General features: G+C 46.7%; 1 protein-coding gene across 2 annotated transcripts in view; it reads right to left on the bottom strand.

Moving 5' to 3' along the window:
* Marchf10 (membrane associated ring-CH-type finger 10) overlaps nucleotides 1–17,505 on the bottom strand; it is a 106,304-nt gene extending 88,799 nt beyond the window's left edge. Inside the window, exons 1-3 of one of the 2 annotated variants that reach the window (XM_052757881.1) lie at nucleotides 17,321–17,505; nucleotides 7,805–7,881; nucleotides 2,949–3,055 (exon numbers count right to left, since the gene is read on the bottom strand). In XM_052757881.1, coding sequence (XP_052613841.1) covers nucleotides 2,949–3,038 — 90 coding nt within the window. In that variant the 5' untranslated portion in view covers nucleotides 3,039–3,055; nucleotides 7,805–7,881; nucleotides 17,321–17,505. The remainder of the gene's footprint in view (nucleotides 1–2,948; nucleotides 3,056–7,804; nucleotides 7,882–17,320) is intronic. The other variant, XM_052757882.1, reaches the window with a different exon arrangement.
* Between the last annotated feature and the right edge of the window lie 6,267 nt (nucleotides 17,506–23,772).

Raw genomic sequence — 23,772 nt, 5'->3', positions numbered from 1 at the left:
GACTGGGCCAAGGTCTCAGTTGGTCCCTAGCAGGACAGTGGTCACTTTGCTCTCTGAGATTGGAGGTCTGGAAGGTTGTGAAGCCTAGGATGACAGGGAGGAGGTTGAGAGGGCTCCCCTGCTGCTGGCTTGAGTTTTTGTTTGAAAGGAAATTGGAAGTGTGGCATCAGATGTGAAGAGTGGAAAGCTTTAAATCAAGAGTATAACCAGAAGGGCTGGTGGACAGTAAATGCGCTGAGGGGAGTTATTCTTGTCCGTCCGCCAATGCTCATCTCCATCCATCACCTGCTCTGCTTCCAGCTCCCGGGCTGGACCACTTTCTGCCATCTCCATGCCTGTGAACTTGGTCCATTTCACCACATCGTCTTTCTTAAATGTCAATCATACTTGCAAAATCTTTTGCTTTTTCTCTTGCCCCTTCCAGCCCTTTCCCCTCACAGAAGCCAAAGTGATTTAAAAAAAGAAGGGAAAAAAGCTAAACCAGATCATGTCTCTCCCCTCCAAAACTATCCAGTACTTCTCACTGTGGGGAGATTCACATGTATGACGTGTCCGGCTTTTCCTTGTAAGAGCCAGCCTGATCCGGTTCTGCAGAGCTCTTCTATGTCCTCGTGTTAGACACTTTCCTTTGGTTCTCAAGGGTCGTAGCCCCCTCCCTGTATGATGCTGTGTTTGTTTGTTTGGTTTTTGTCTTTTCATATAGTTATCAGCAGCTGTCTTAGTCAGTTTTCCACGACTCTAATGAATATCTGAGGTAAGTCAGCTTAAGGACAGGCAAGGTCTGTTTTGGCTCCCAGCCTTGCAAGTTTGATCATGACAGATGCTATGATGAAATGGGCCTGTTGCTTTGGGCTATCATCATGGCAGCAGCATCCACTCACCTCAGAGAGGCCAAGAAGTGAAAGGGAGGAAGGGGCTGGATTCCCATGGCTCCCTTCCGCAGCACACCTCCACAACTCTAAGATCTTTCCTTAGGTCCTGCCCCTTAAAGTTTCCCTCTTCACATAGTGCCAAGTAGGGAGCCAAGCCTCTAACACAGGGGCTTATGAGGGGACATTCTAGAGCACACTGCAGAAGTAACTAAAAAAACTTACACTGTGTGCACATTTTCTATTTCCTAAACCTAGAATAAGAATGCTGGAAGAGGCCGGGCAGTGGTGGCGCACGCCTTTAATCCCAGCACTTGGGAGGCAGAGAAAGGTGGATCTCTGTGAGTTCAAGGTCAGCCTGGGCTACAGAGTGAGTTCCAGGAAAGGCACAAAGCTACACAGAGAAACACTGTCTCTCGAAAAAAACAAAAAAACTAAACAAACAAACAAAAAGAATGCTGGAAGAAAAGGACCTTGTTCGAAGTGGGCACGGCATGGATTAAATATTGGTTGAATGACCAAACCAAAGCAAACTAAATCCAACACAACTGGCAATGTTGAAAGCCTAAGTGATCTTAGAAAATAAAGCTGCAATGGATCCAGAACACATGGTTGTATGATTTTCTTCACCTGGGACCAGTGACAACAAGACAATTGCCTCATACATTCATTGTAGACACAGTATTAAACAAGTATTTCTACATGCCAGTCAGGTAGTAGAGGCATCTTTGTGAAAAACGGATGATTCCCTGAGAAACCCGTCCGTGTGTTGACATTCTTAACTCAATTTCTGGAAATCCCCCCTTTTGTAGTCCTCTTGGGTGTGGAAACTGCCGATTCTTTCCAACCCCAGAGCAGAGTGCCACTGTTCAGGTGAAGTCAGGCTACTGAGCCGGGTCTGGTTTCCTTGGTGATCCAGAAGGCTCAGTTCTATCTGAAATTGCTAAGGAGCAGAAAAACCTGATAGCTGAGCTGTGTTTTCCTTAGGGAGGGACTGCTTTCCAAGCTCCATGGAGGCTGAGGATGTGTCTCTTTGATTGGTAAGGGCTGCTTCTCACAGCGGGGAGCTGAGTGACATCTCCTAAATGCTCTAAGAATCCCACAGGAGTCCAGCAAGTCCGTCCCTTGCCAGCCCCAGGTAATTGCATCATGACCCTTCAGGCCCCCCATCAGTTTTGTTTTCGCATGCAAACACTGTAGCCACGGAGACCAGAAGTTTGCTGGTAGGGTGTGCTCATCACCTTTCTTCCGGCACCCAGGACAACACAAGGGCATGCTGTTTTGTAAATGGTAGGGCAAGTCAGTTAACCCCTTGAGGCCTTTTTGCTTCTCAGTTAGCAAAATATGAACTCTAATATCACTTATTGTCAAGGGTTGTGGGCCAAACACTGCATTAAATATTTGTTGGATGCATGGATGTGAGTGTGTGTGTGTGTGTGTGTGTGTGTGTGTGTGTGTGTGTGTGTGGTGTATGTGTGCACAGACACATGTGTGGGGGCCAGTGGAAGATGTTGGGTGTCCTGCTGTACCACTCTTTACCTTACTCCTTTGAGACAGGGTCTCTCAATCTGGAGCTAGGCTGGTGGCTAGCAGACCCCAGTGATCCCTTCTCTGCCCTGAAGAGCACTGGGGTTATAGATGCACATGGCCATGCTTAACTTATAGTGTGGTTGCAGGAGCTTTGAACTCAGGTCCTTATGTTAATGCCACAAATGCTCTTGTCCACTGAGCCCCAGCCCCAGCTCCTGCACTAAATATGTTCTCAAGTCCTCATGTTTATTCAGCAACATTTCACGGCCTGAGCCATCTCCCAGCCCCTACATTTGGGTTTTTAAAAGGCCCCTGACATTGTAGCATGGAGGATAGCATGAGGCAAAACACGAAAACTGGGACCCACCACTGGGATAAAATGCTCATTTCACAGTATTACGAAGTTGGTACTAACCATTTTACAGGCTAGAAAGATGAGTGGCTTTTTGTAGTCAGTTAGTGAGTGACAGGTTGGGGGTGGGCTTACACCGATGCTGCCTTGAAATTCTGTTACCCCCCCCAAAGACAAGGCTTGCTTGCCGCAATTACCTGATATTCAGAGTCCACCTTATGTTGCATGTCCCGCAGATACTGAACATCATTGACGAACTTCTGCCTGTCCCTTGCTTCATGCAACATGGTTCTTAGTTTCCGATCTACAGAAGAGAGAAATAAGCGTACTGTGACAAATGCTTTTGTGAGTCACCATATTTGGATTTCTTTGAGTATGAGTGCATGTATTCTTTTATTAATCTATTGCCCCACTGTTTGGAAGGTACAGACGTTCCATTTTTGTATTTGTGTCCAAGTCCTGATAGCCTTTTCTGTCCCACCCATAAATAACACTGTCACATTCATCGGAGGACTTCAGTGATCCCTGGTTACTCTCAGGGAGTTGGCTTGACAGAGACACCTGACTGGGTAGCAGCTCTACCACATGGCAGAGATGGAAACAAGAACCCTGACAGATCTGTAGTGACCAAACTTTGAAGTCCTGGGTTGCTTAAATTCTCCTATGTGACCGTTGTCCCTAATCCAACCCAGACACTGCCAGCTGCTTGCTACAGCAGCCAGTCAGGCAGACAAGGTCCCGCCTTTGTGTTGCCGACAGTCTAGGGTGGAAAACCAACACTAGACAATTCGACTCTGCCAGTACAGAGCCGGGTGTGGCCTCTTTGAAAGAATGGTGTTGCAGAAGAGCAGAGTCTGACTGGAAGGAGTCAGCCCACAATACTGGGTTTGATAAATCACGAGTCAGGCAAGAGTTGGGAGAGGCCAGCAGGTGCCTCAGGGCTCGAAGGAGAGTGAGGAACGGAGTGAGGGCAGGGCATCTGGGGCAGATGGTGGGGACCAGCACCAGAATGATGGGGGGCTGGCAGGGATCAGCTCATATGGGACCCTGCAGGTGATAATGAGAAGTCACATGGACCTACTGATAGGTTCTAACCCAGGGAATAAATGGTGCATGGTGCATGTGCGTGCGTGCGTGTGTGCATGTGTGCGTGCAAGCCAGAGTCTGACATCAGTTGTCATTTCTCCTCAGTCACTCTATTTTATTTTGTCCAGACAGGATCTCTTACTGAGCCTAGAGCTCACTGATTTTACAAGAATAACTAACCAGAAAGTCTCAGGGATCCTCCCATCTCTGCTTGCCCAGGTTTTTAGACAGGTGATGGGGATGGCGAGGAGAGGGTTGGTCCTGAATTCAAGTCCTAATGCTTCCTCCAGCAACGTTTCACTGACTGAGCCGTCTCCCAACCCTGCACATTTGTGTTTTATTTAAAAGGCTCCTGAAGTTGTAGTATGAAGGATAGGGTGGGGTAAAACATCGAGTTGTGACCACTGCTGGGACATGAGATGAGGTAGTAACAAGGCTGAGGTAGCAAATGTGTGAGGAGGAAGAAGAGGACAGTGGGAGTGGGGGAGGGTCAGAGCTCCCATGGACCAACCTGTGGAGTGCCAGGTGCCACTCTGAGCATCCGCCTATATTAACTCATTGCATCTTCACAGCAAAATGCTGCAAGGCAGACCCCAGAGTTTCTGATCCAGAAAAAGAGCCAAGCTGCAGCCTCAAGAGTGTTTACTGAAAAAGGAGGCATTCTGACCATCCGGAGACACACAGCTAAGACATGACTGAGGGTTTTCTCAGTTATCTCCTCCCTTAGTTAAGGTTTCTATTGGTCTGACAAGACACCGTGGCCATAAAGCAAGTTGGGGAGGAAAGGGTTTATTCAGTTCACACTTCCACATTGCTGTTCCTCACCAAAGGAAGTCAGGACAGGAACGCAAGCAAGGCAGGATCCTGGAAGCAGGAGCTCTTGCAGAGGCCACGGAGGGGTGCTGCTTACTGGCTTGCTCCTCATGGCTTGCTCAGCCTGCTTTCTTATAGAGCCCAGGACCACCAGCCCAGGGATGGCACCACTCACCATGGGCTGGGCCCTCCCCCATTGATCACTAATTGAGAAAATGCCCTCCAGCTGGATCTCTGCTTGTGTTGACACACAAACCAGCCAGTACAACTGACCCCTTATCAACTTGACACACAAACACATCACTATTAAGCTACAACCCTTCCTTTTTTATTCATCCCCAAGATCTTACATTAGAAACATAGAGAACTTTAAAAGTCTCACAGTCTTTTTACAAAATTCAAATACATTAAATTTCAGTCCCTTTAAAATAACCAATCTCGTTAGAATCCAAAGTCTTTCCAAATTCAAAGTCTCTCGATTGTGGGCTCCAATAAAATACTTTTACTTCAGCTGGGCGGTGGTGGCACATGCCTTTAATCCCAGCTCTAGGGAGGCAGAGGCAGGCGGATCTCTATGAGTTCGAGGCCAGCCTGGGCTACAGAGTGAGTTCCAGGAAAGTCGCAAAGCTACACAGAGAAACCTTGTCTCGAAAAAACAAACAAACAAAAAAACCCTTTTACTTCAGAGGGAAAAAAATCAGGGCACAGTCACAAACAATTCAAAGCAAACCAAAATCCCAAACGTCCAATGTCTGGGTTCTACTCATGATCTAGACTTGGGCTTGGGTCACTTCTCCAGCTCCGCCCTCTGCAGCACACACAGCTGTCTTCTGGGCTCCAGCCGGCTCCACTCCACTGCTGCTGCTGCTCCTGGTGGTCATCCCATGGCACTGGCATCTCCGAAATGCTGGGGTCTTCTGCAGCAACCGGGCTGCGCTTTCACCAATAGCCTCTCCTAGACTCTCTTCACGGTGCCCAGCCTCAGCTTCTTTGCATGACCCCTTCGGTCCTGGGCCTTCAACTGAGGCTGCACCTTCACCAATGGCCTCTCCTGGCCTCTTCAGTGCCAAGCCTCAGCTGCTCTCCCTTCATACCTTCAAAACCAGTACCACCTGGGTGACTCTTACACATTACCAAGTCCAGCTGCCAGCACAAAGTACAACCTTGACCACCTCTGGAATACAGCTTCTCTGTGCTCTCAGGAAACACTTTCCAGAAGTTTTCCCAGTCATGCTAGTCTCTCTCTCTCTCTCTCTCTCTCTCTCTCTCTCTCTCTCTCTCTCTCTCTCTCTCTCTCTCTCTCTGTTTTAGGCTGGCTTCGAACTTAGAGATCCACTACCTCCCAAGTGCTGGGATTAAAGGCATGTGCCACCATAACCAGGCTGCTGGTCTCTTCTTAATCACCACTGATTTCTTAGCTCTAGCCAACCAGCATCAAGTATCCCAGTAAAGCAAAGTTTCACTTTGGTAGTTCTGGTATCTTGTTTATCACAGCTGATTCTTCAGTCCCAGCTAACCAGAACCACAGAATCTTAGTAACAAATGGCCCCCCACAGAGTCTTTATCTTCCCTCTGAAACTTCACAAGCCAGGCCTCCATCCTCTGCACTGCTCTCAACATTCTTATCTTCCAAGCTCCCACAGAACATCCCATAGAGCTCTTAACACTCAATGGCTCTTACAGCTGGGTCTCATGGAGGCATTTCCTCAACTGAGGCGCTTTCCTGTCTGCTTGTATCAAGTTGACACACAAAACCAGCCATTACACCTCCCATCTAACCCTTTGCCTGCCTGGAATCAGGAAGGGCAGCTTTGTGAGAAAAGAATGCGAAGTTTGCAGTGTCTACAGTACTGCAAATGGAGAGGTCAAGCCGGGAGCTAGAGATGCAAGGCTCTGAGCTGACTGGACAGGAAAAGATTTGGCCACTGCTGGCATACTGGTAACAACTGAAGCTGAAGCAGAATGGGTACTGAACAGAGAAAATGGACGTGGGACAAAATCATCAACAAATAAAATGTAAGGAAGAGGCAGTTGAAGAGGAGCTCAGGAAAGGACCCCAGAGGCAGGAGGAACGCCCAGTGGGTGCTGTTCCACAGCTGCTGAAGAGACGTTTTCCAAGAGGAGGCTGTTAATACCCCTAGCAAGGGCAGTTGCTGCATCAACAAGGCTGAAGTTCCTTTTAACTAGTTGTAAACAGGTGGTAAAGACGTGTCTTGACTTCAAGAAATTAGGCTTTGGTTGGTGTGGTCTAATTTATGACCACAATATTATAGCTCACAAAGTTATCAAATGGCACTGTTCGTACTGAGACTGCCAGACTTCATCAGCAGATCATCGAAGCCCCTACAGTTGGTTCCAGCTCCTCGGTCACCGAAGCTCTTTCATAGATTGCCGCATACATTCTTAATGACCACAGTGTGCTCTCAACTCCTCAAAGAGCAGGGGGACAGTCGCCAACCCAACCCTCAGGTGTGTGCGCTCCGTGGCTTTCCTTCTCTCCTCCGCCTATCAGTTTGTGTAGATATCGACAGTCAGCTTGTCCCTGACTCAAGGTGACCCAGCGTCTGGTCTAGGAATTATTAAATCTTGCAAGGTTTATCATCTACCATTGAGCAGCATGGAGAGCTTCCTGGTCCCTGGGGGGACTGTTTTCTCTCAAGATAGACAGAGGGTCTTTGGAGAGTTAGGGTCTGAAGCTACAATATGTAGTTCTATAGTTTGTAAAACACCTAAATAGGATCATGCTTCTCCCCTCTTAAAACTACCCAATAATTCTCCCTGTGATAAGAATCGAGTTCCACATCAACCTGTGTCCTGTAAGACCAACTTGATCCAGATCTATGGAGCCCTTCCCCCACCTCACACACCACACCTTGTTCTCTTGAATGCTTCGGGACAGTTTGGACTTGCTATCATTTGGCCCAGGATGGTTGGGTGAGCACTTTCCCATCATGCACTTCCGCAGGGATATGGCTTTACCCTCATTACCTGTTTTTTCTTCCTGTATTTCTCAGCAACTGTGTTAGTTTTCTATGACTATAACGAATACCTGAGGCAAGTCAGCATAAAGATTGTGTGTGTGTGTGTGATCATTTCAGACATTTATGGACTATATTTAAAAATACCACTTGTAACTTTTCATATAAATTTGTACCTGCATAGAATGACGTCTGTTCCCCCTTTTTCAGAAAACGGTGGGGTTAAAAACAGAAAGATGGACCCCTGCTGCTCCTGTTGGGAAGAGAAGCCTGGCTGAATATTAATCGGGCAGAGAACACCAGGATTCATAACCAGACTATGTTAATGGCCGCAAAAGGGCACAGCCCATAGTCCAGTGGGATGAAACATTGTAGGTGCAAAGTTAATACAGAAAGCCAGTGAATCTAGCATGGCTTTGGGGTGATATAATTAAGGAAGGTTCTTAGTCAGGAGGCCTGAAATAACCTGGCCTGAAGAGGTAGGAACCAACACCACTGTAAGACTTGCTAGATACCTCTGACTTCATAATCGTCTACACAACAAAGGACTGTGCCCACAAGAGACTCTCCCCACCCACCAGAAGCTCTCCATTACATTTCACTGTAAAATAAATATTTGAAGCACTGAAGTGCCACCTGGACTTTCTTATTTAAATATATCAAAACCTTATGAGATGAAACAATCTGCTTTCTTGGTGTCTGTCCTATTAGAGACAGAGCAAGGAGACAGTCAATTATCTCGGGTTAGAGAAATATTCTCCACATCAACTTGAATTTTAGACTGTGCTGCAAGTTTGAGGAGCTGACCAGAATGAACAAGAAATAGAAATAACTGTACGGGAAATAAATCCACAAGAGCTAATGCTTGATTCTCAGAGTTCCATTTCGTGAGCCTACTCGACCAGATGGCCATTTGAAGCCAAGGCTGTTCCCCCCCCCCCCCCCCCCCCCCCCCGCCCCCAGCAGATATAGGCAGTTGACAGAGTGCTTCGTGGGGGTGGATAATAAAACGTGGGCAAGGCATGATTCTAAAATAGCAACCTGTACTGTCTTCTGTTCTCACCTTTGAACCGCTTCCCGGTCTGAAATTCACACATGGTCATGCATGCTTCTGTTGTAAGCCTTGGGTGAGAAAGCACTGGCCCCAAGTTTGTGTTTTAGAAATCAGTGTAGGAAGTCATGTTAAGCAGAGGGAAAGGGCCAGGGATGAGGGGATGTGTGAGAGGAAGAGAGGAAGTGAGGGGTTCTGCCAGGCCTCAGAATTCTATACATCTGTGAAATTTCAATGAGGAATATTCTAAGAACTCTACGACATGAATTCCTCTTGAGGTAAATTTCCAGGGAATTCAGAGTGAGGTACCCTAAGAAGAACAGGACTTGATGGCAGAATACATTTCTTCCCATTCTCTAAAAAGATCACACATGTGTATATATAAATGCATATTACATTCATGTGTACATGCTGTCTCCTTTTCTGTGTCTATAATTGTACCCCCCCCCAAAAAAAAAACCCTGATCTGAAAGGAGTGCCTTAAGCTATCTTACCATTTTCTCGCTCTGCTCTCTCTGTGAAATATCACTAAAGCGATACTGTCTTGGTTTTGGCAAATAAGCAAAATGTAAATTTAACCTCTTTAGAATGACGCTTCATTTGAAACAAAATTTTAAGTAGCTGTGTTACTGCCTGGCAATCAGGTTTATAAATTCCTCCTTTCCCAAGATTGGGTGCTTGGAAGAAGGATTTGAGAAAACTTTAATTCAACCCTTTCCACAATGAATTAATTTGTAATGACAAGGATTACAGGATTTGTTTCCATTTTAGCTTGTGGGGGAAAAAAACTTATAGAGATTTTTAAAAATCTCACTTTATAAACTTGTGTTGAGTATAAGTTTAGTGACTAGGCCCATTTTATACTTCAGAGGCTGAGGACTTGGGTGGGGGGACTGACTCTTCCAATTTAATTTGGGAAATGCAGGTCGAGGGCCGGAGAGAGCTAACTAACAAATACTGACCATTAAGCCCAGAGGAGAGACTGTAACTGGAAAAGTGAGAAGGGGCACCCAAATATGACAAGCCATTGGGTTCTAGCATTAATAATACCATCTTTTCACACTCAAAAGCCGTTTCCTGGACTTGGAGACCAATGGCATAAACAGAGAAGGTATACAGCTGTGTGAGGGGCAGCCAATGTGCAAAACATGACCAGACCCTTCAATCTCTCCCTTTGAGGCAGAAACTAACTGGAGCTGGCTGGGGTCAGCCAGAGGAAGAGAAGGGCGGCCACCAAGCTCCAGGCCTGATTCCCCTCTAGAATCTTTTAAGTTTAAAAGGGAAAGTCGATCCTCAGTTCTGGGAAGGCTGGGGCGTCTTCCGTTACCTTGGGGATCAGCACTTTTTTGCCCCCTTGTCAGAGGCTAAAGGGGCCGCGGGGTGGAGCGGGTGGGCAGGCCCACAGCAGAGGAGCCGCCCATCAATCGTGCGTGGGGCCGGTCCTGGGCTCCTCTTCCTCCCCCACGCCACACGTCTTCCCTCCCTCTTGCGGCCCCTCTTCCTTCTCCTCCCGGAGGCAGCTGCCCGCCGTTGCCGCCGGCCTTTCTCGGGGCGGAGACGGTGGGGGCGGCTACCTGGCGTCTTCCCGTTCCCTTGGCAACCGGGCCTCCTTCCTCGCGCGGAGCCTGGGCCGCTAGCCGCGAGCGTGGATCGTGGGGGTGGGGCAGGACTGCTGCCCCCGGGGGTCCTGAGTCCACACGTGGGCGGCCCCGCTGGTTGCCGTGGGAACGAGAAGGGATGCAGTTGGGAAAGGAAAGCCGTGATGGCGGCTGTCTTGGAAGCGGCACGCTGATTTTGTCCGTGTTCACGCCCAGAGGCAGTGCTGTTTCTTATAAGGAGATTAGAGAATGGGAGAGGAAAAAAATTCAGTTGAATAAAATATTAAAGGCAGTACATGGAAAGAAGAAAAGATACTGCCCTTCTTGAGATGGTTGCTGTACAGGGATCTTCAAGTAAAATGTACCAATCCTACGGTTAAGGGAGGTACCGATCCGCTTCAGAAGGGAGACCTGAAGCCCACCTCTTAGCAGTGGTCATTACCGGCTTCTCCACGAAGGAGGTGCTTGGGAGGGTTAGGCCAGTGCTCACCAGGTCCTTGGCTCACTTCATTGTCCCTGGGCTGGGTTTATTTCTCTGTGAGATTCTGATAGACAACCTTGGCTCTTCCGGGTTTTTTGTTTGTTTGTTTGTTTTGTTTTTGTTGTTTTTTTGGTATATTTAGTACTCAGTAACTTGCTGACTGATGTCACTTAAAGGCGTTTTAGCCTGGGTGGAGAAGAGCAAAAAAGATAGACAATAGAAATTCTTGGAACTTTCACCAGTGTCCCAGAGTCTCCATATGTCTGGGGGGGGGGGGGTCCAGGTGTCTCCTATGTAGCCCCCACATTCAGGTGGCTATTCCTTGGCAGTATGGCACCCTAGCTTTCTATTATCGCCACCCTCCATGGTCTCTGAGCTGGATTAAGGTATGTACCTTGCAACCACACTCTGAGCCCGTCAGCCACTCCCTCGCCCAACCTCTTCCCCCGCACATAAGCAGCATAGGTCCAAATGTCTTCAGTCACCAACAACATGCTCACAGAGACTCCTCACAGTCTGAGAAGTGAGCCCCAGACTCTCGACTGTGACTGTCCCTATTGTTCCCCAGGACTTGCTTTCTTGGTTTTGTTGTTGTTTGTTTGTTTGTTTGTTTGCCCTTGAGTCATCCCTCGCCAGTGGGGCTCTATTACACGCTGAATCCCACTCATCTTCACCAATTTCTGAGATATCTTGAGCAGCACGGCATCTAGACAAAATATGCTTTGGGGGAATCTTTGTTTGGGGCTCTTTCTCATCTGACCTTCAGTACTCTGCCTTTTCCACCCATATTCTATTTTTTTTTAAATATTTTTACTGCATTGTATTTTTATTGGGTTTGCCATACAAAATACGTGCACGTGGAGGTCAGAGGACAGTTTGCGGGAGTCTGTTCTCTCCTACCCTGTGGGTCCCGGTGACCAAACTCAGGTTGTCAGGTGTGGTGGCAGGTACTTTACCTGCTGAGCCATCTGGCAATACCACATTCTATTCTTCTTCTCAGCTGCCTATCAAATATTCTCTACTAAACCATTAACTCTAAGGATGTAGCATGGAACTACTCTGTGGTCTTGGCCTTTCAAAGGGATATATATGATTAAGGATGCCAAGTTTGAGACACTTTCTAGAGACGTAGCTCAGTGCTTGCCTGGCATGTACTAGGTTCTGGGTTTTATCCCTAGCACCACATAAAGTGGGTGTGATGGCACATGCCCGAAATGCCAGTACTTAGAGGAAATGGAGGCCTGAGACTAGTGAAACCTTCTCACCGTGTGTGTGTGTGGGGGGGGGGGTGGGGGGGGGTGGGGGGGGGTGGGGCAGGGTGGGGGGTTGAATCTGTAGCAATAAAATGATAGTTAGGGAGCTTGAGGACTTACCTCAAAGATGGTAAGGTAATTAGTGATAACTATTATTACTGATTAACAGGGAAAGATACCAAGACTGAGTGAGATCGTTGAAGAGAAACGACACAGCCAAGGACACCTGACAAGGGACAGACCAGAGCTCAGAACAAGACGCCCATCCCCAACAACTTAATGTTGCCCACCAGCAAGAAAAAACATATTGGCACATATTAGATGTGGATCTTTGATTTTCTGTTTTAAGAGTTATAGAAAAAAAGTACTTTGTGCTTCAAAAGACTGTTGTAGGGTTTAAATGAGAGAAGACAAGTTATCAATTGGTAGTTTTGTTTTCCAGGGCATAGTTTACTACTATAACACAAAGTAGCATAGATTATTAGTACTTTAAAATGTTACAATAACAAGGTTTAGAGAAGTCACTTATCTCAGTCTGAAACTTTTCTATATTTCGAGTACTCTATGTTGTTATTTTGTGCTTTTCCGGGGTGTGTTGAGATCACCGCAAAGCTCAGGCTAACTCTAAATTCATGATCATTCCACCTCGGCCTCTCCAAAGCTGGGGTTACAGGCGCCCACGTGCCTGGTCCCTTCTGTTGTGGTTTTTGAAAGTTCAGTTCCATGATCAGAAAGCACTATGCCCTTGAAAGAAAGTGACAGCGCCCAAGGTCAGCTCATAAAAAAGCTACAAAGCAATTCTGACATCAGCGTTTGGTGAGTAAACTTAACCTTGACATGTCCATCACAAAGCGGGTCATTCCCAGCACTGAACAGCAAAGTGGTAGCTACCAAAGGAAACATGAAAGCGGGGAAGAAAAAACAACTTCCGCTGAAGGAAGCACCCTATTCTCCATTATTTTTTTACATGACGTCCCTGGTAAATGATGAGTAAAGAAGAAAAAGGCTTAAATAGGCCTGGGTTGAGATGACTTGTGTTGGAAAATGAGCCCCAAGAAATTCTTTAAGAGTTCTGCTAAGGGCAACTTCAAGTGTAATGTTTCAGGTCCTTTGATGATTTAAAAACAAGATAAAAGTATTTAATTCAGAGCAAAATGTAAACTATTGGGAGGGGTGTGGTTCTTCTAAGACTCAGGGTTCCCATGAACACCTGGTCCAGGTACTCAATGGTGTTGAAATAGCCAACCCTCACACAGACACACACAGACACACACACACACACACACACACACACACACACACAGACACACACACACACACACACACACACACACACACACACACACAGACTACTGACTAATTAGGTCCTTGTCAGCATACAATCAGGAGCTCCTACAGGCCACAGAGCTTGCGCCAAGTGGCCTCCCCCGCAGCAGCTTAGACAGGGTCATTCTGCCTTGAGCCTCCCATGACTAATGAGTTCCTGTTCTCATCAGCTGAGGTCACTGTGCTGGAGCTGCCTTCATTCAAGCCTGGCAGGAACTATGCCTGTTTGTTAAAAAACAAAAAAAGCCCTCTAGCCTGGGTGTGGCAGTGCACCACCCTTGTGATCCCCACACTCTGGAGGTGGAAGCAGGAAGCTTGTGAGACTCCTGGCCAGCCTGGGCTACATAATGAGACCCTGTCTCAAAAAATAAGCAGACAGAGGCCCGGAGAGATGGCTCAATGGTTAAGAGCACTTGCCGCTCTTCCAGAGGACTCCATATCACTTCCCAATACTCTCATCAGGCAGCTCACAACTCCCTCTAACTCCAGTTCTGGGGATCTGACACCATCTGCCTGTAAGGGCACCCATAAACATAACATAAACATAAACACAGATACAGATAAATAAAAATAATTAATTACAAACCTAAGCAAAGAAAAATGTCTTTAGGGAGATGCTTTCCCAAGAAGGGGCTGTGGGCATGTTAGACTTTTAGAATTCCTTGAGAATTCATAGAATTAATTAAAAAAATTTTTTTTTACATTTTTTTATTTTGTGTGTGGTGGGGAGCAGGTGCCATGGTGCGTGTATGAGGGTTGGAGGACAACTTGGGTCCCAGGGATCCAACTTTGGTCATCAAGTTTGGTGGCTTTGTCAGCTGAACATCTTACCAGTCCCCAAATAGTTTTTAGAACTAGATAATGACTAAGTATGTTGTAGGCTGTTGTGATATTCTGCATTTGCCCTGTAGCCATGTTTCATTAGACAGGGTGCCTTTGTGGCAATCTGTTAACGTCGCCCATTGAGAGTAGACATATTAATGTCATTCAGAGGGTAGAGGAGGCTGGATGGAGAGACGGCTCAGGTGGTAAACTGCCTTCTGTGCAAATGTGAGGCCTGAGTTCGGAGCCCTCGTGTGCAAAGCTAGGTGTGGTCACATGCATCTGTAACCTAGCATGATTGGAAGGTGGGAGGCTGGGGGTACGGTGTGGGGACAAGTAGATCCCCAGAACTCACTGGCCGGCCAGTCTAGCCAATCTCTGAACTCCTGGTTCAGTGAAACATCCTGTCTCGAAATATAAGGTGATAGAGTGACCAAGGAAGATGCAGGGATCCACCTCAGACCGTGACATTTGTGAGCATGTATACCGGCACTCACACATGCATGCACACACACATACATACACCACACACATACACAAACATATGAGTAGAGTGCTTAGTAGGTCATTGAAGACTCAGGATTTGCTTCTGGGTTTTATAGGATGAGGAAACTTTTGTGCGTGGGGTCCCTGCTAACTCCAAGAGCGGCAGAGTAATGGTCTGAGGGAGACAAGAAGGAAGTCAGGGTCAACACGACCTCGTAGCCGGTGTTGGTTCCAACTTCTGGAGTCTGACATGGGGAAGTTTACTTCCTAGGCACTTAAGTACACTACAGGTTTGGGGAAAAGGTTTCCTGGTGACAATGATCTCAATCCCAGGTGCACAACAAAGCTTCAGGTGTGACTACATCAAAACACTTTTGCAGAGTATATGTGACCTCTTCCATAAAGATTGGTTCTATATGGCTTAAGTGCCTAGGAGAAGATCAGATGTGGTCTCAGAGGTCACCAAGCTACAAAGTGTATGTGACATCTCCCCTAAAGATGGGTGGATTCTATTGACTGAGAAGCAATGCTCAAAATAAAAGAGGAAGATCCTAGAATAAACGTAATAGTCTGGAGGATTCAGGTGTGGCCTGGCCCTACAGAGAGCACAGGTCACCAAGTGTGGTAGTTTGAATGTAATTGGCCTCCATAAGCTCATAGGGAGTGGCACTCTTAGGAGGTGTGGCTTTATTTCAGTAGGTATGGCCTTGCTGGAGGAAGTGTGTCACTGTGGGGGTGGGTTTTGAGGTTTCATATATGCTCAAGCCAGTGTCCCAGACCACTTCCTGTTGTTGTGGGTCAAGATGTAGAATTCCCAGCTACCTCTCCAGCACCACGTCTGCCTGCACACTATGTCTCCCACCATGAAGATAATGGACTAGACCACTGAAACTGTAAGCCAGCCCCAGTTAAATGTTTTCCTTTATAAGACTTGCCATGGTCATGGTGTCTCTTCACAGTAACAGAAACCCCAACTAAGACATCAGACTATTAACCACATCTTCTCCCAGCCTCTGGGTAGAAAAACAGGTATCCACCCCTTCTGTTGAAGAGACAAGCCTTCATGTTTAACATTCCTGCTTTCCTTAGTGCTTATCTGTGGGCATAAAGACCTCATGTGTGCTCTCTACAGATGTGTGTGTATGCATGTGCACACACATACACATGTGTGAATATATATACAATAGTGTGCATTATGTCAGAAAATAACTTGAGGTGTCATTCCTCAGGGGCCATCACCTTTTATTTGAGACCACGTCTCTTACCGGCCTAGAACTTTGCCAAGTAGGCAAGGCTGGCTGGTCAGCAAGCTCCGGGGCTTCGCCAGTCCTCTCCCATCTCAACCATCATTGGGATGACAAGCATGGACCACTGTGCTCTCCTTTTCAATATGGAGTCTGGAGATCGGAACTCAGATCTCCACAAGCATGAAGCTAGCCTTTATTGACAGAGCCGTCTGTCTCCCTACTCCCAGGGATCCATTTTTGTTACCTCAGAATCAATCATTTTAGGAATTGATTCTCAGTAATTTTACTCTCAACTTATTGCCCCCCCCCCCCCAGTATAAAGCTGGTAGGCTGACCCTTGTTAGGCATGCAAGGCACTCTCCTGTGGAAAGGCATCCCCCAGGAGACTGAATTAAAGATCAGAAGGCTTGGTGCATATTGAAAGAGGTTTAAGGGAATTGTGTGTTCTTAAGGGATTTACCCAGCAGCTCAAGGAGACCTTGAAGAATGACCTTCCTTCAGTCCAGGGACATCTCCATCAGTGACTGATCTGGGTGATCCCCCTCAGAGCTTCTGGAGACTTTACAACATCATACTTCAGTTAGGTTCCCTCTTGCTCAGCCTCATGGGGCCATTCCTCTTCCATTTATTCTATTAGCAGCATAGTATGGCTTCAAGAAGACTTAGGTTAAATTCCAGCAGTGGCATTTGCTATGTGATAACAAACAGCTTCTTATCTCTTTTCAGACCTCCAGATCCCCAAAGTTAGAAGGAGAATAATCAGAGCCTTCTCAACAGCACGCTGTGAGGATGAATGAAACAATGAAGGCAAAGTTTCTCAAAAGCAGTTACTGCTTAACACATGGAACCTACCACCATTGATTACATTTCACATGCGTTAGAATTCCTAGCCACTCCCCCAGCTACATGATCGCGTGTGCACTGTCCAGTAGCCAGGCAAGATGCTTAGTCATCCCAGGGCCTTCCATCCTGTGTAATCTGTGTGCTATGTGATCATGTAATTTGCTAGCAGCGTGATCACATAATCTATGTATATGTGTGACGTAGCTACATAAGCCCATGTGTGCTTGTGCGGGGCAACCTATAAAAGTGGGTTCCACCCGTTCCCCCTCCTCTCTTCCTGCACGATCATTCCATAGGCCTATGTACACCCTGTCTATTCCCTCCCCTTCTAAACTCTTATAGTGGGCTTCGTTGTGCCTTGTGGTTTCTCTCACATGGAAAACAGCGCCACTTAATAAATAATAGTGCGCTGCTTAATAAATAACAATGTGTACATTTCATTCTCCTTGAAGTCTGAGGACACCCAAAGGTACATCACCCACAACTTCAAAGAATGTCTTCAAAGGCTTATTATGTCTTTAAAACATTATCTTTGTGGCTAATTTTTAGGCTGCATTTCAGAGACCCCTTTTATTATGACCTCACCTCTACTGTTGAGGGTGGATCTTGTTTGAAGCTTGCAGCCAGCCATGAACGATATGAAATTTAGTAATGCCGGCTGGGTTGTCAAAGATCAGATGTTCCAGATCCAATTCTTCTGTGGAATAAAGTAGACTCTGTTAGAGATTGGCAGACTCCCTACAATTAATTTCTTGACAAAGCATGCCCTTTAGGAGGGCTCTTAGAGTTTTCCTCCTTTGGAATCGTAGCTGGCCTGTCATACTGTTTTCCAAAGAGGGGACAAATTCATTAGAGGGTTTAGATCCCCCAGCACCAAAATGCTTCTCAGAAGCTTTTATTGCTTTATCTATTTTGGAAGATTTGGAGTATTTAGAACCTTTCATTATGGCAATTAATGCCTCTGATGTAAGATTAGATGTGATTATGTGAACTCTAAGAGAATATATTGTTTTTTTTTTTTCATTTCTGAAAAATGGTTACCAAAGGAAAGAATTTGACTTCTGTCCAGAAGGAGTATCAGGTTTGTTTGGACTTTGGATAAACCTAGGTCGTACATGTTTAGCCAAGAGTGCAAGTTGTGGACTGATCCTCAATCCCTGACTGCATAAGGCTCAGCCTTCCCTTCAGAAGCTGAGAGAGCATCAAGATCCCACATGGGAAATATCGATGGAGATCAGCAGTAGAGAGCTTGCCTAGTGTGTGCAAGGTCCTGGGTTTAATCTCCAGAACTGTGGCGGGGGTGGGGGGGTTGGAGGGGTGGGGGGTGGGGAGAAAGAATATCACATGAGCATCAAATCTGTTTCTTTTCTTTTCTTTTTTTTGGTTTTTCGAGACAGGGTTTCTCTGTGTAGCTTTGAGCCTTTCCTGGAACTCACAGAGATCCACCTGGCTCTGCCTCCCGAGTGCTGGGATTAAAGGCGTGCGCCACCACCACCACTGCCAAATCTGTTTCTATACAAATAGTACTCAGGCTGAAACAAGCAAACAAAAGAGACCCTTCTCAAGAAGGCAGGAAACACAAGCGCCAAGTACGTCGTGGGTTTTACTGAACTATACTATGTCATTTTATTCAGGCCAAAGTGCAGAGCAAGCGAGGAAGACCAGAGCTGCAAAAAGCAGGCAGCGTAGAGGAATGGGGTGGGTAGCCTTCTTTCCAAGCATCTATCCTGAAAGGTTTGCTTCATGAAGCTTTGGCTCTGTGGCATGCCCTCCACTCTCCTAGGGATGGAGTGGGGACCAAACACACAGATGGACATTCATCCCTGACATAAAGCGTCTTTTACGCTTGCCCTCCTGTCTTTTTGTTATCATTATTATTTCATGATGTATGTGTGTGTGTGTATGTAATGCATAGTCGTGTGTGTGTGTGTGTGTGTGTGTGTGTGTGTGTGTGTGTGTGTAAGACACATGTGCCATGGCTCGTGTGTGGAGATCAAAGGACAACCTCGAGTATTGGGCCTCACTTTCCGTTTGTTTGTAACGGGCTCTTTGTTGTTTGCTTCTAGGACAGCAGGCTGGCTGGCCCAAGAGTTTCCCAGCATTCCCCCGTCTCCGTCTCCTGTCTCACCTTAGAAGTACTGGGACTGCAGATGTGCACTACTGTGTCTGGCTTTACCTGGGTTCTGGAGAGTCAGACTCAGGCCATCATGCTTGCCCAGCAAGTGTTTTACCCACTGAGACCCCTCTCCCCCCCAGCCCAGATGTCTTTCTTTAGTGGCTCTCTTTCTGTTTCTGTAACGTGACAGACGACACCAGATGGGTCACTCCTACGTCTTTCTTCAATGCACTGCCTCTGCTCCACCTGAGCACAGCTGTTCTCTTCCCCTTACCTGGCTTTAGGGTGTTTACAGGTTCCACAAATGTCTTCCAGGTACAGGTGTGAACTAGACCTGGGGTAGCCAGGAGCGGGAGGAGATGTAACAAAGACGGATTATTGGAGGCGGCTGCCGCCAGTACTCAAAGCTGTGAATACCAAATGTGTTTGTTTAATCGGCAAATGATTATTGAATGGCTATAAGTGTCAAAGACGATTTATGCCTAGACAAATAAATACCAATAAATACCAACAGGTGGTAAATAGTGTTCATTAATAGGGTGCAGTGACAGGGAATACTGGGAGTTGTGGGAAGGAGAGTGAGAAGCTATTTGGATGGGGTGGTTGAAGATGGTCCGTCTGGGTGAGACCTAAAAGGATGAGGAGGACTCCAGGGGTGGAGATAACCAGACCAGGAAAGACTTGAGGCAAACGAAGTTTAGGGATCCAGGGAACAAAGAGAAGCCATATAGCTGGAGGACCATTGTGAGGAAAAGGTGATAAGGGCTCTGAGACATGAGGTTGGATTTTATTCTAAGCACCACGGAAAGTCACAGGAGAGGTTTGGGTTTTTTGTTTACTTTGCTTATTTTTTTCTTAAAAATGTTACATTTATTTATTTATTCATTGAGTGTGTGTGTATGTGTGTTCTTGTGCACACACACAGATATATGTGTGTCACAATAGCTAAGTGTGGAAGTCAGAGCACAACTTCAAGAGTTGGTTCTCTCTACCTTGTGGGACCGAGGGTTCGAACTCAGGTCATCAGACTTTGGGTAGGCATCAAACTCGTGGCCTTTCACATACTGGGAAAGCACTCCACCACTGAGTTGCATCCCCAGCTCTTCATACAAAGTTTATTTTTCTTCCCTTCCCCATGCCATGATTTTTAACTGGTTGTGTTCCTTAGCATCTGCATGCATGCATGTGTGTTCACCTGTGTGCATTTCATGTGGAGCATTTTGTGTAGGTCTACAAGGAAGTTCATCACCAGAAATGGTAGTTATGACCTTATGACTCCTAGTCCAGTATTTAAGGAAACTTCAAATAGTCATTCAAGCAAAGTGTGTGTCAATTGACATGAGAAAAGACAACCAAGAATAAATCATTAGATACTTCTGCTAGCTCCAGGATGTGGACACACAACCTTAAGTCGTGCATTGTGGCTACTATCCTGAGTTTTCCTTCCAGCCTCTCCTTACTGTGCATTTCCTTGTCGTGTGTGTGTGTGTGTGTGTGTGTGTGTGTGTGTGTGTGTGTGGTGTAGGCCAGATGCCATTGGGTTTCTTCCTCAGTTATTCGCTACCATATATATTATTTTACAAAATTTTTTTTTTTTGAGACAGTCTCATACAGTCTAGCCTCAAACTTGCTACATAGGTGAGGATGACATTGAACTTCTGATCCTTTTGCCATCGTCTCCCAAATTCTGCGATTATAGGCACTCACTGCCAGACCCAGTTAAGGTAAACTGGCGATTGAACCCAGGTGTCATCCCTTGTGTCCCCTCCCCACCCCCACACACACTAGGCAAGCACTTCACGATTGAGTCACATCTCTATCCCTCCACTTGGTTTTTTGAGACTAGTCTTTCACTGAACCTCAAGCTTAATGATTCAGCTAGATTAGCCAAGGAGCCTCAGGTACCTCCCTGTGTCAAGTATCTCCCTGCGTCACATCTCCATGGGATTACATGCTGGGATTACAGGCACACACTGCCTGCCTGGGTTGTTGTTGTTGTTTTCATGGCTGCAGAGGATCCGAACTCAGGTCCTCACGCTTGCGCAGCACTGTACTGACGGAGCCGTCATTCCAACCCCCCATGCCCCTTTCTAGGATACTTGCGGTGACCTCGGCCTTGCCTTTCCCCTTCCCCACCTCCTCATCCCTGTCTTCCCTTTCTTTTCTGCCTTTCTCTTTCTCATCACAAGTTATTGTTACTTGCCAAACCACAGATCTTAGATTTCTCTTTCCCAAACAAATTTCTTGGCTGGTTTTGCAGACTTTTGTAATTGCTTTTCTCCTTCCACCGAAAGAGGTCTCTTTCGCCTCTTCCCAACTACTCTCTTCTTGGTTCTACCCCCCCCTCACTCTAACCCCCCCAGGTCAGGGGCTTAATCCAAGTCTAGAAAAGCAGTCTTCCTCCAGCTTTGTGACAAAGATGCCCCAGGGTTAACTTCCGTGAATGAGGTAACCTCGGGTGAGTGACGTGTCCTCTGCACCGGGGAAGCAGTTCTTGAAAACCAGACAGAACTGAAGGTATCACTGTACAGCATCTCTCCTGTGGCTCACTGCACCCTCTGAGTCAGGATAATGAGAGAACATTCTTCAACCATGACTTAACCACGCTCCATCCTCAAACAAATTCCTGGATGTGTGTGGAGCACACTCTCCCAGCAAGCCTGAGCACAGGCATGTAGGGCGGGCTTGTCAACCAACTGCCCTCACAAAACCACCTTCCAGCTGCTTAGTCTGCATTAAAACGTGTTTTCAAAACAGCTGTCAATGTGTCCAGCGGCCATACTGTGGGGCCTCTCCTAGCTGTATTTTTATGCTTTCATACTGTGGTAGCTGGGTCTCTGCCATGAGGTTTTGTTTTTTGAGGGGGAGGGAGGGGTCCCTTGACTTCTTACTTTAATAAGAAGTTTTGGAAAAAAATCTTGTCAGACAGGGAAAAAACCAAGATAGTGCTCATTTCCAGAATAAAGCAATAGAGAGTCACACACAACTATAGTCTGTCCTTTATTTCATCTGTATCCGTGTGTGTGTGTGTGTGTGTGTGTGTGTGTGTGTGTGTGTGTGTGTGTGTAACACAAGTGGCTTATCTGTGTGGTTTTAAAGAAATTAATCTAATTGAAAAATGATTAAATTACAGAGAAAGGAAAAAGCATTTGGTTGGCATCATATGGGTCGGAGGCCACCGCTAATGCAATATGTCATCAATTGACTCATTGCTATTCTTTCATGGATGCGATTTCATTTCTCAAACAGCTCTTATCATGGCAGACTTGCAGTCAGTACACTGCACAGATGCCTCATAATCATTCCAATGTGCTTACTGAAAAATTTTAAAAGCAATTAAGCCATTTAAAATGTGTGTGTGTGTGTGTGTGTGTGTGTGTGTGTGTGTGTGTGTGTGTGTGCGCATGCGCACACGCCACATCCACACAGAGATTTTTTACAAATGCCCAGAAAAGGCTCTGAGTGGACGCTAGGACAAGTGGTGAATTGAGACACTGTGATGCCCTTCATGCATTTCAAAGAGCTTCATGCAGACTAATGTTAAGCTTTTTTCATACCCATTGAATATACTATTATCTCTCTTTAATACACTGAAGCAGCCAGAGGACAAAGAGTCTCCCTGTATTCCTTATCCAAGGCCACACAACTGTTGCTGGAACCCCGAGCTTTCTGATTGGCAGGCACACATTGGCAGCATTATCGCCAATGCTGGGAAACACTGTCAGGTCATTTTGTTAAAAAAAAATTATGATAACCCTCTGATTGTGGCGAAAGTTTTGCTATGTTTTGCTTTTTCTTTATTTTAAAGGGAAACAAGTTATCCTAACGATCTTTTTCACCGAGACCCCTGGTTCTAAGGGTAACACAGTGAGGCAGACACACAAGCACACAGGCAAGGGCAGAGGCAGCATTCGGGCAGCATCTAAGTGGGTATGTGTGTACACAGGTACACATGTCTCGACATGCCCTGTACCTCCTCCCCTTCATCTTTGTTTAAAATATATCTAGAGTTTGACAAAAAAGTTTGTGACCTCCTTCACTTGCCTGCCATGGTGGGGTGACATTCTTTTGGTACCCCCAAATATGCAGAGAAGGCCCATGGGTGTAACCGTTCATCAAATGTTTATAAGCACTTAAGGGCCAAGCGCTAGGCCTCCCAGAGGACAAGATGTAGCCTTTGTGCTTGTGGGGGAGGAAGGTAGATAAACAAGACCTAGAGTCAGCTCTACAATAGAGGTAGGTGTGGGACTGGGGGAGGGCAGATGAAGACAAGACCAACGGGAAGGTTCTCACGGTGCGGTGCCCCGGACAGCGGAAGCGCCTCTAAGGATTGCTCCAGGCCTGCCACAGAGCCTGCTGGTGGGTAGTTCCCTTCCCATGGAAGCATTTCTCAGCGGTGCCAGACACCGGCTAGACCATGAGCTGGGTGGCGTTAGTCTTCCTCTCTGCCAGCCTCTGCGCCCATTTCCTCCTTCTCACATGTTCCTTCCCCTCCCTGTCTGGAGGAAACCTCCAAACATTTTTATCAAAAGCCGCCTAGGGCAGGCACCCGCAGTCAGCCAGTGTCTATGGAGTGGAGTTGATCTGAAACTATGCGGTATTTGTAGTAAGAAAAAGGTGAGTGATCTGGGGTGTACCTGGAGCACGCACATACATCAGGGTATCTATATAACTCTTTTGGCTTAGGGAGGTGAGAGTTCCTGGGAGAGCTGGAGGCTCCTGGCACTCCTGATCCACATATCCTGGAATACAGCCTACTTTTTTCTGTCCTTGGAACTGGCCTTGTTTCCACAGAGCTCAGCCCAACAGGCTGTTCCCTCCCTGCCCTCCATTGTGGCTGTATGATAAGGCCAGGGTGGGGGCCCCCGCTAAGCGCCTGACTTAAATCTGTGGGCTGGAAATTCCCCCCCCCCCCCCCCCC

The sequence above is a fragment of the Peromyscus californicus genome, unplaced genomic scaffold, assembly GCF_007827085.1.
Source record: "Peromyscus californicus insignis strain IS unplaced genomic scaffold, ASM782708v3 Scaffold_3__1_contigs__length_106647218, whole genome shotgun sequence".
Taxonomy (NCBI): domain Eukaryota; kingdom Metazoa; phylum Chordata; class Mammalia; order Rodentia; family Cricetidae; genus Peromyscus; species Peromyscus californicus.
This window is presented reverse-complemented; position numbering and strand designations above follow the sequence as displayed.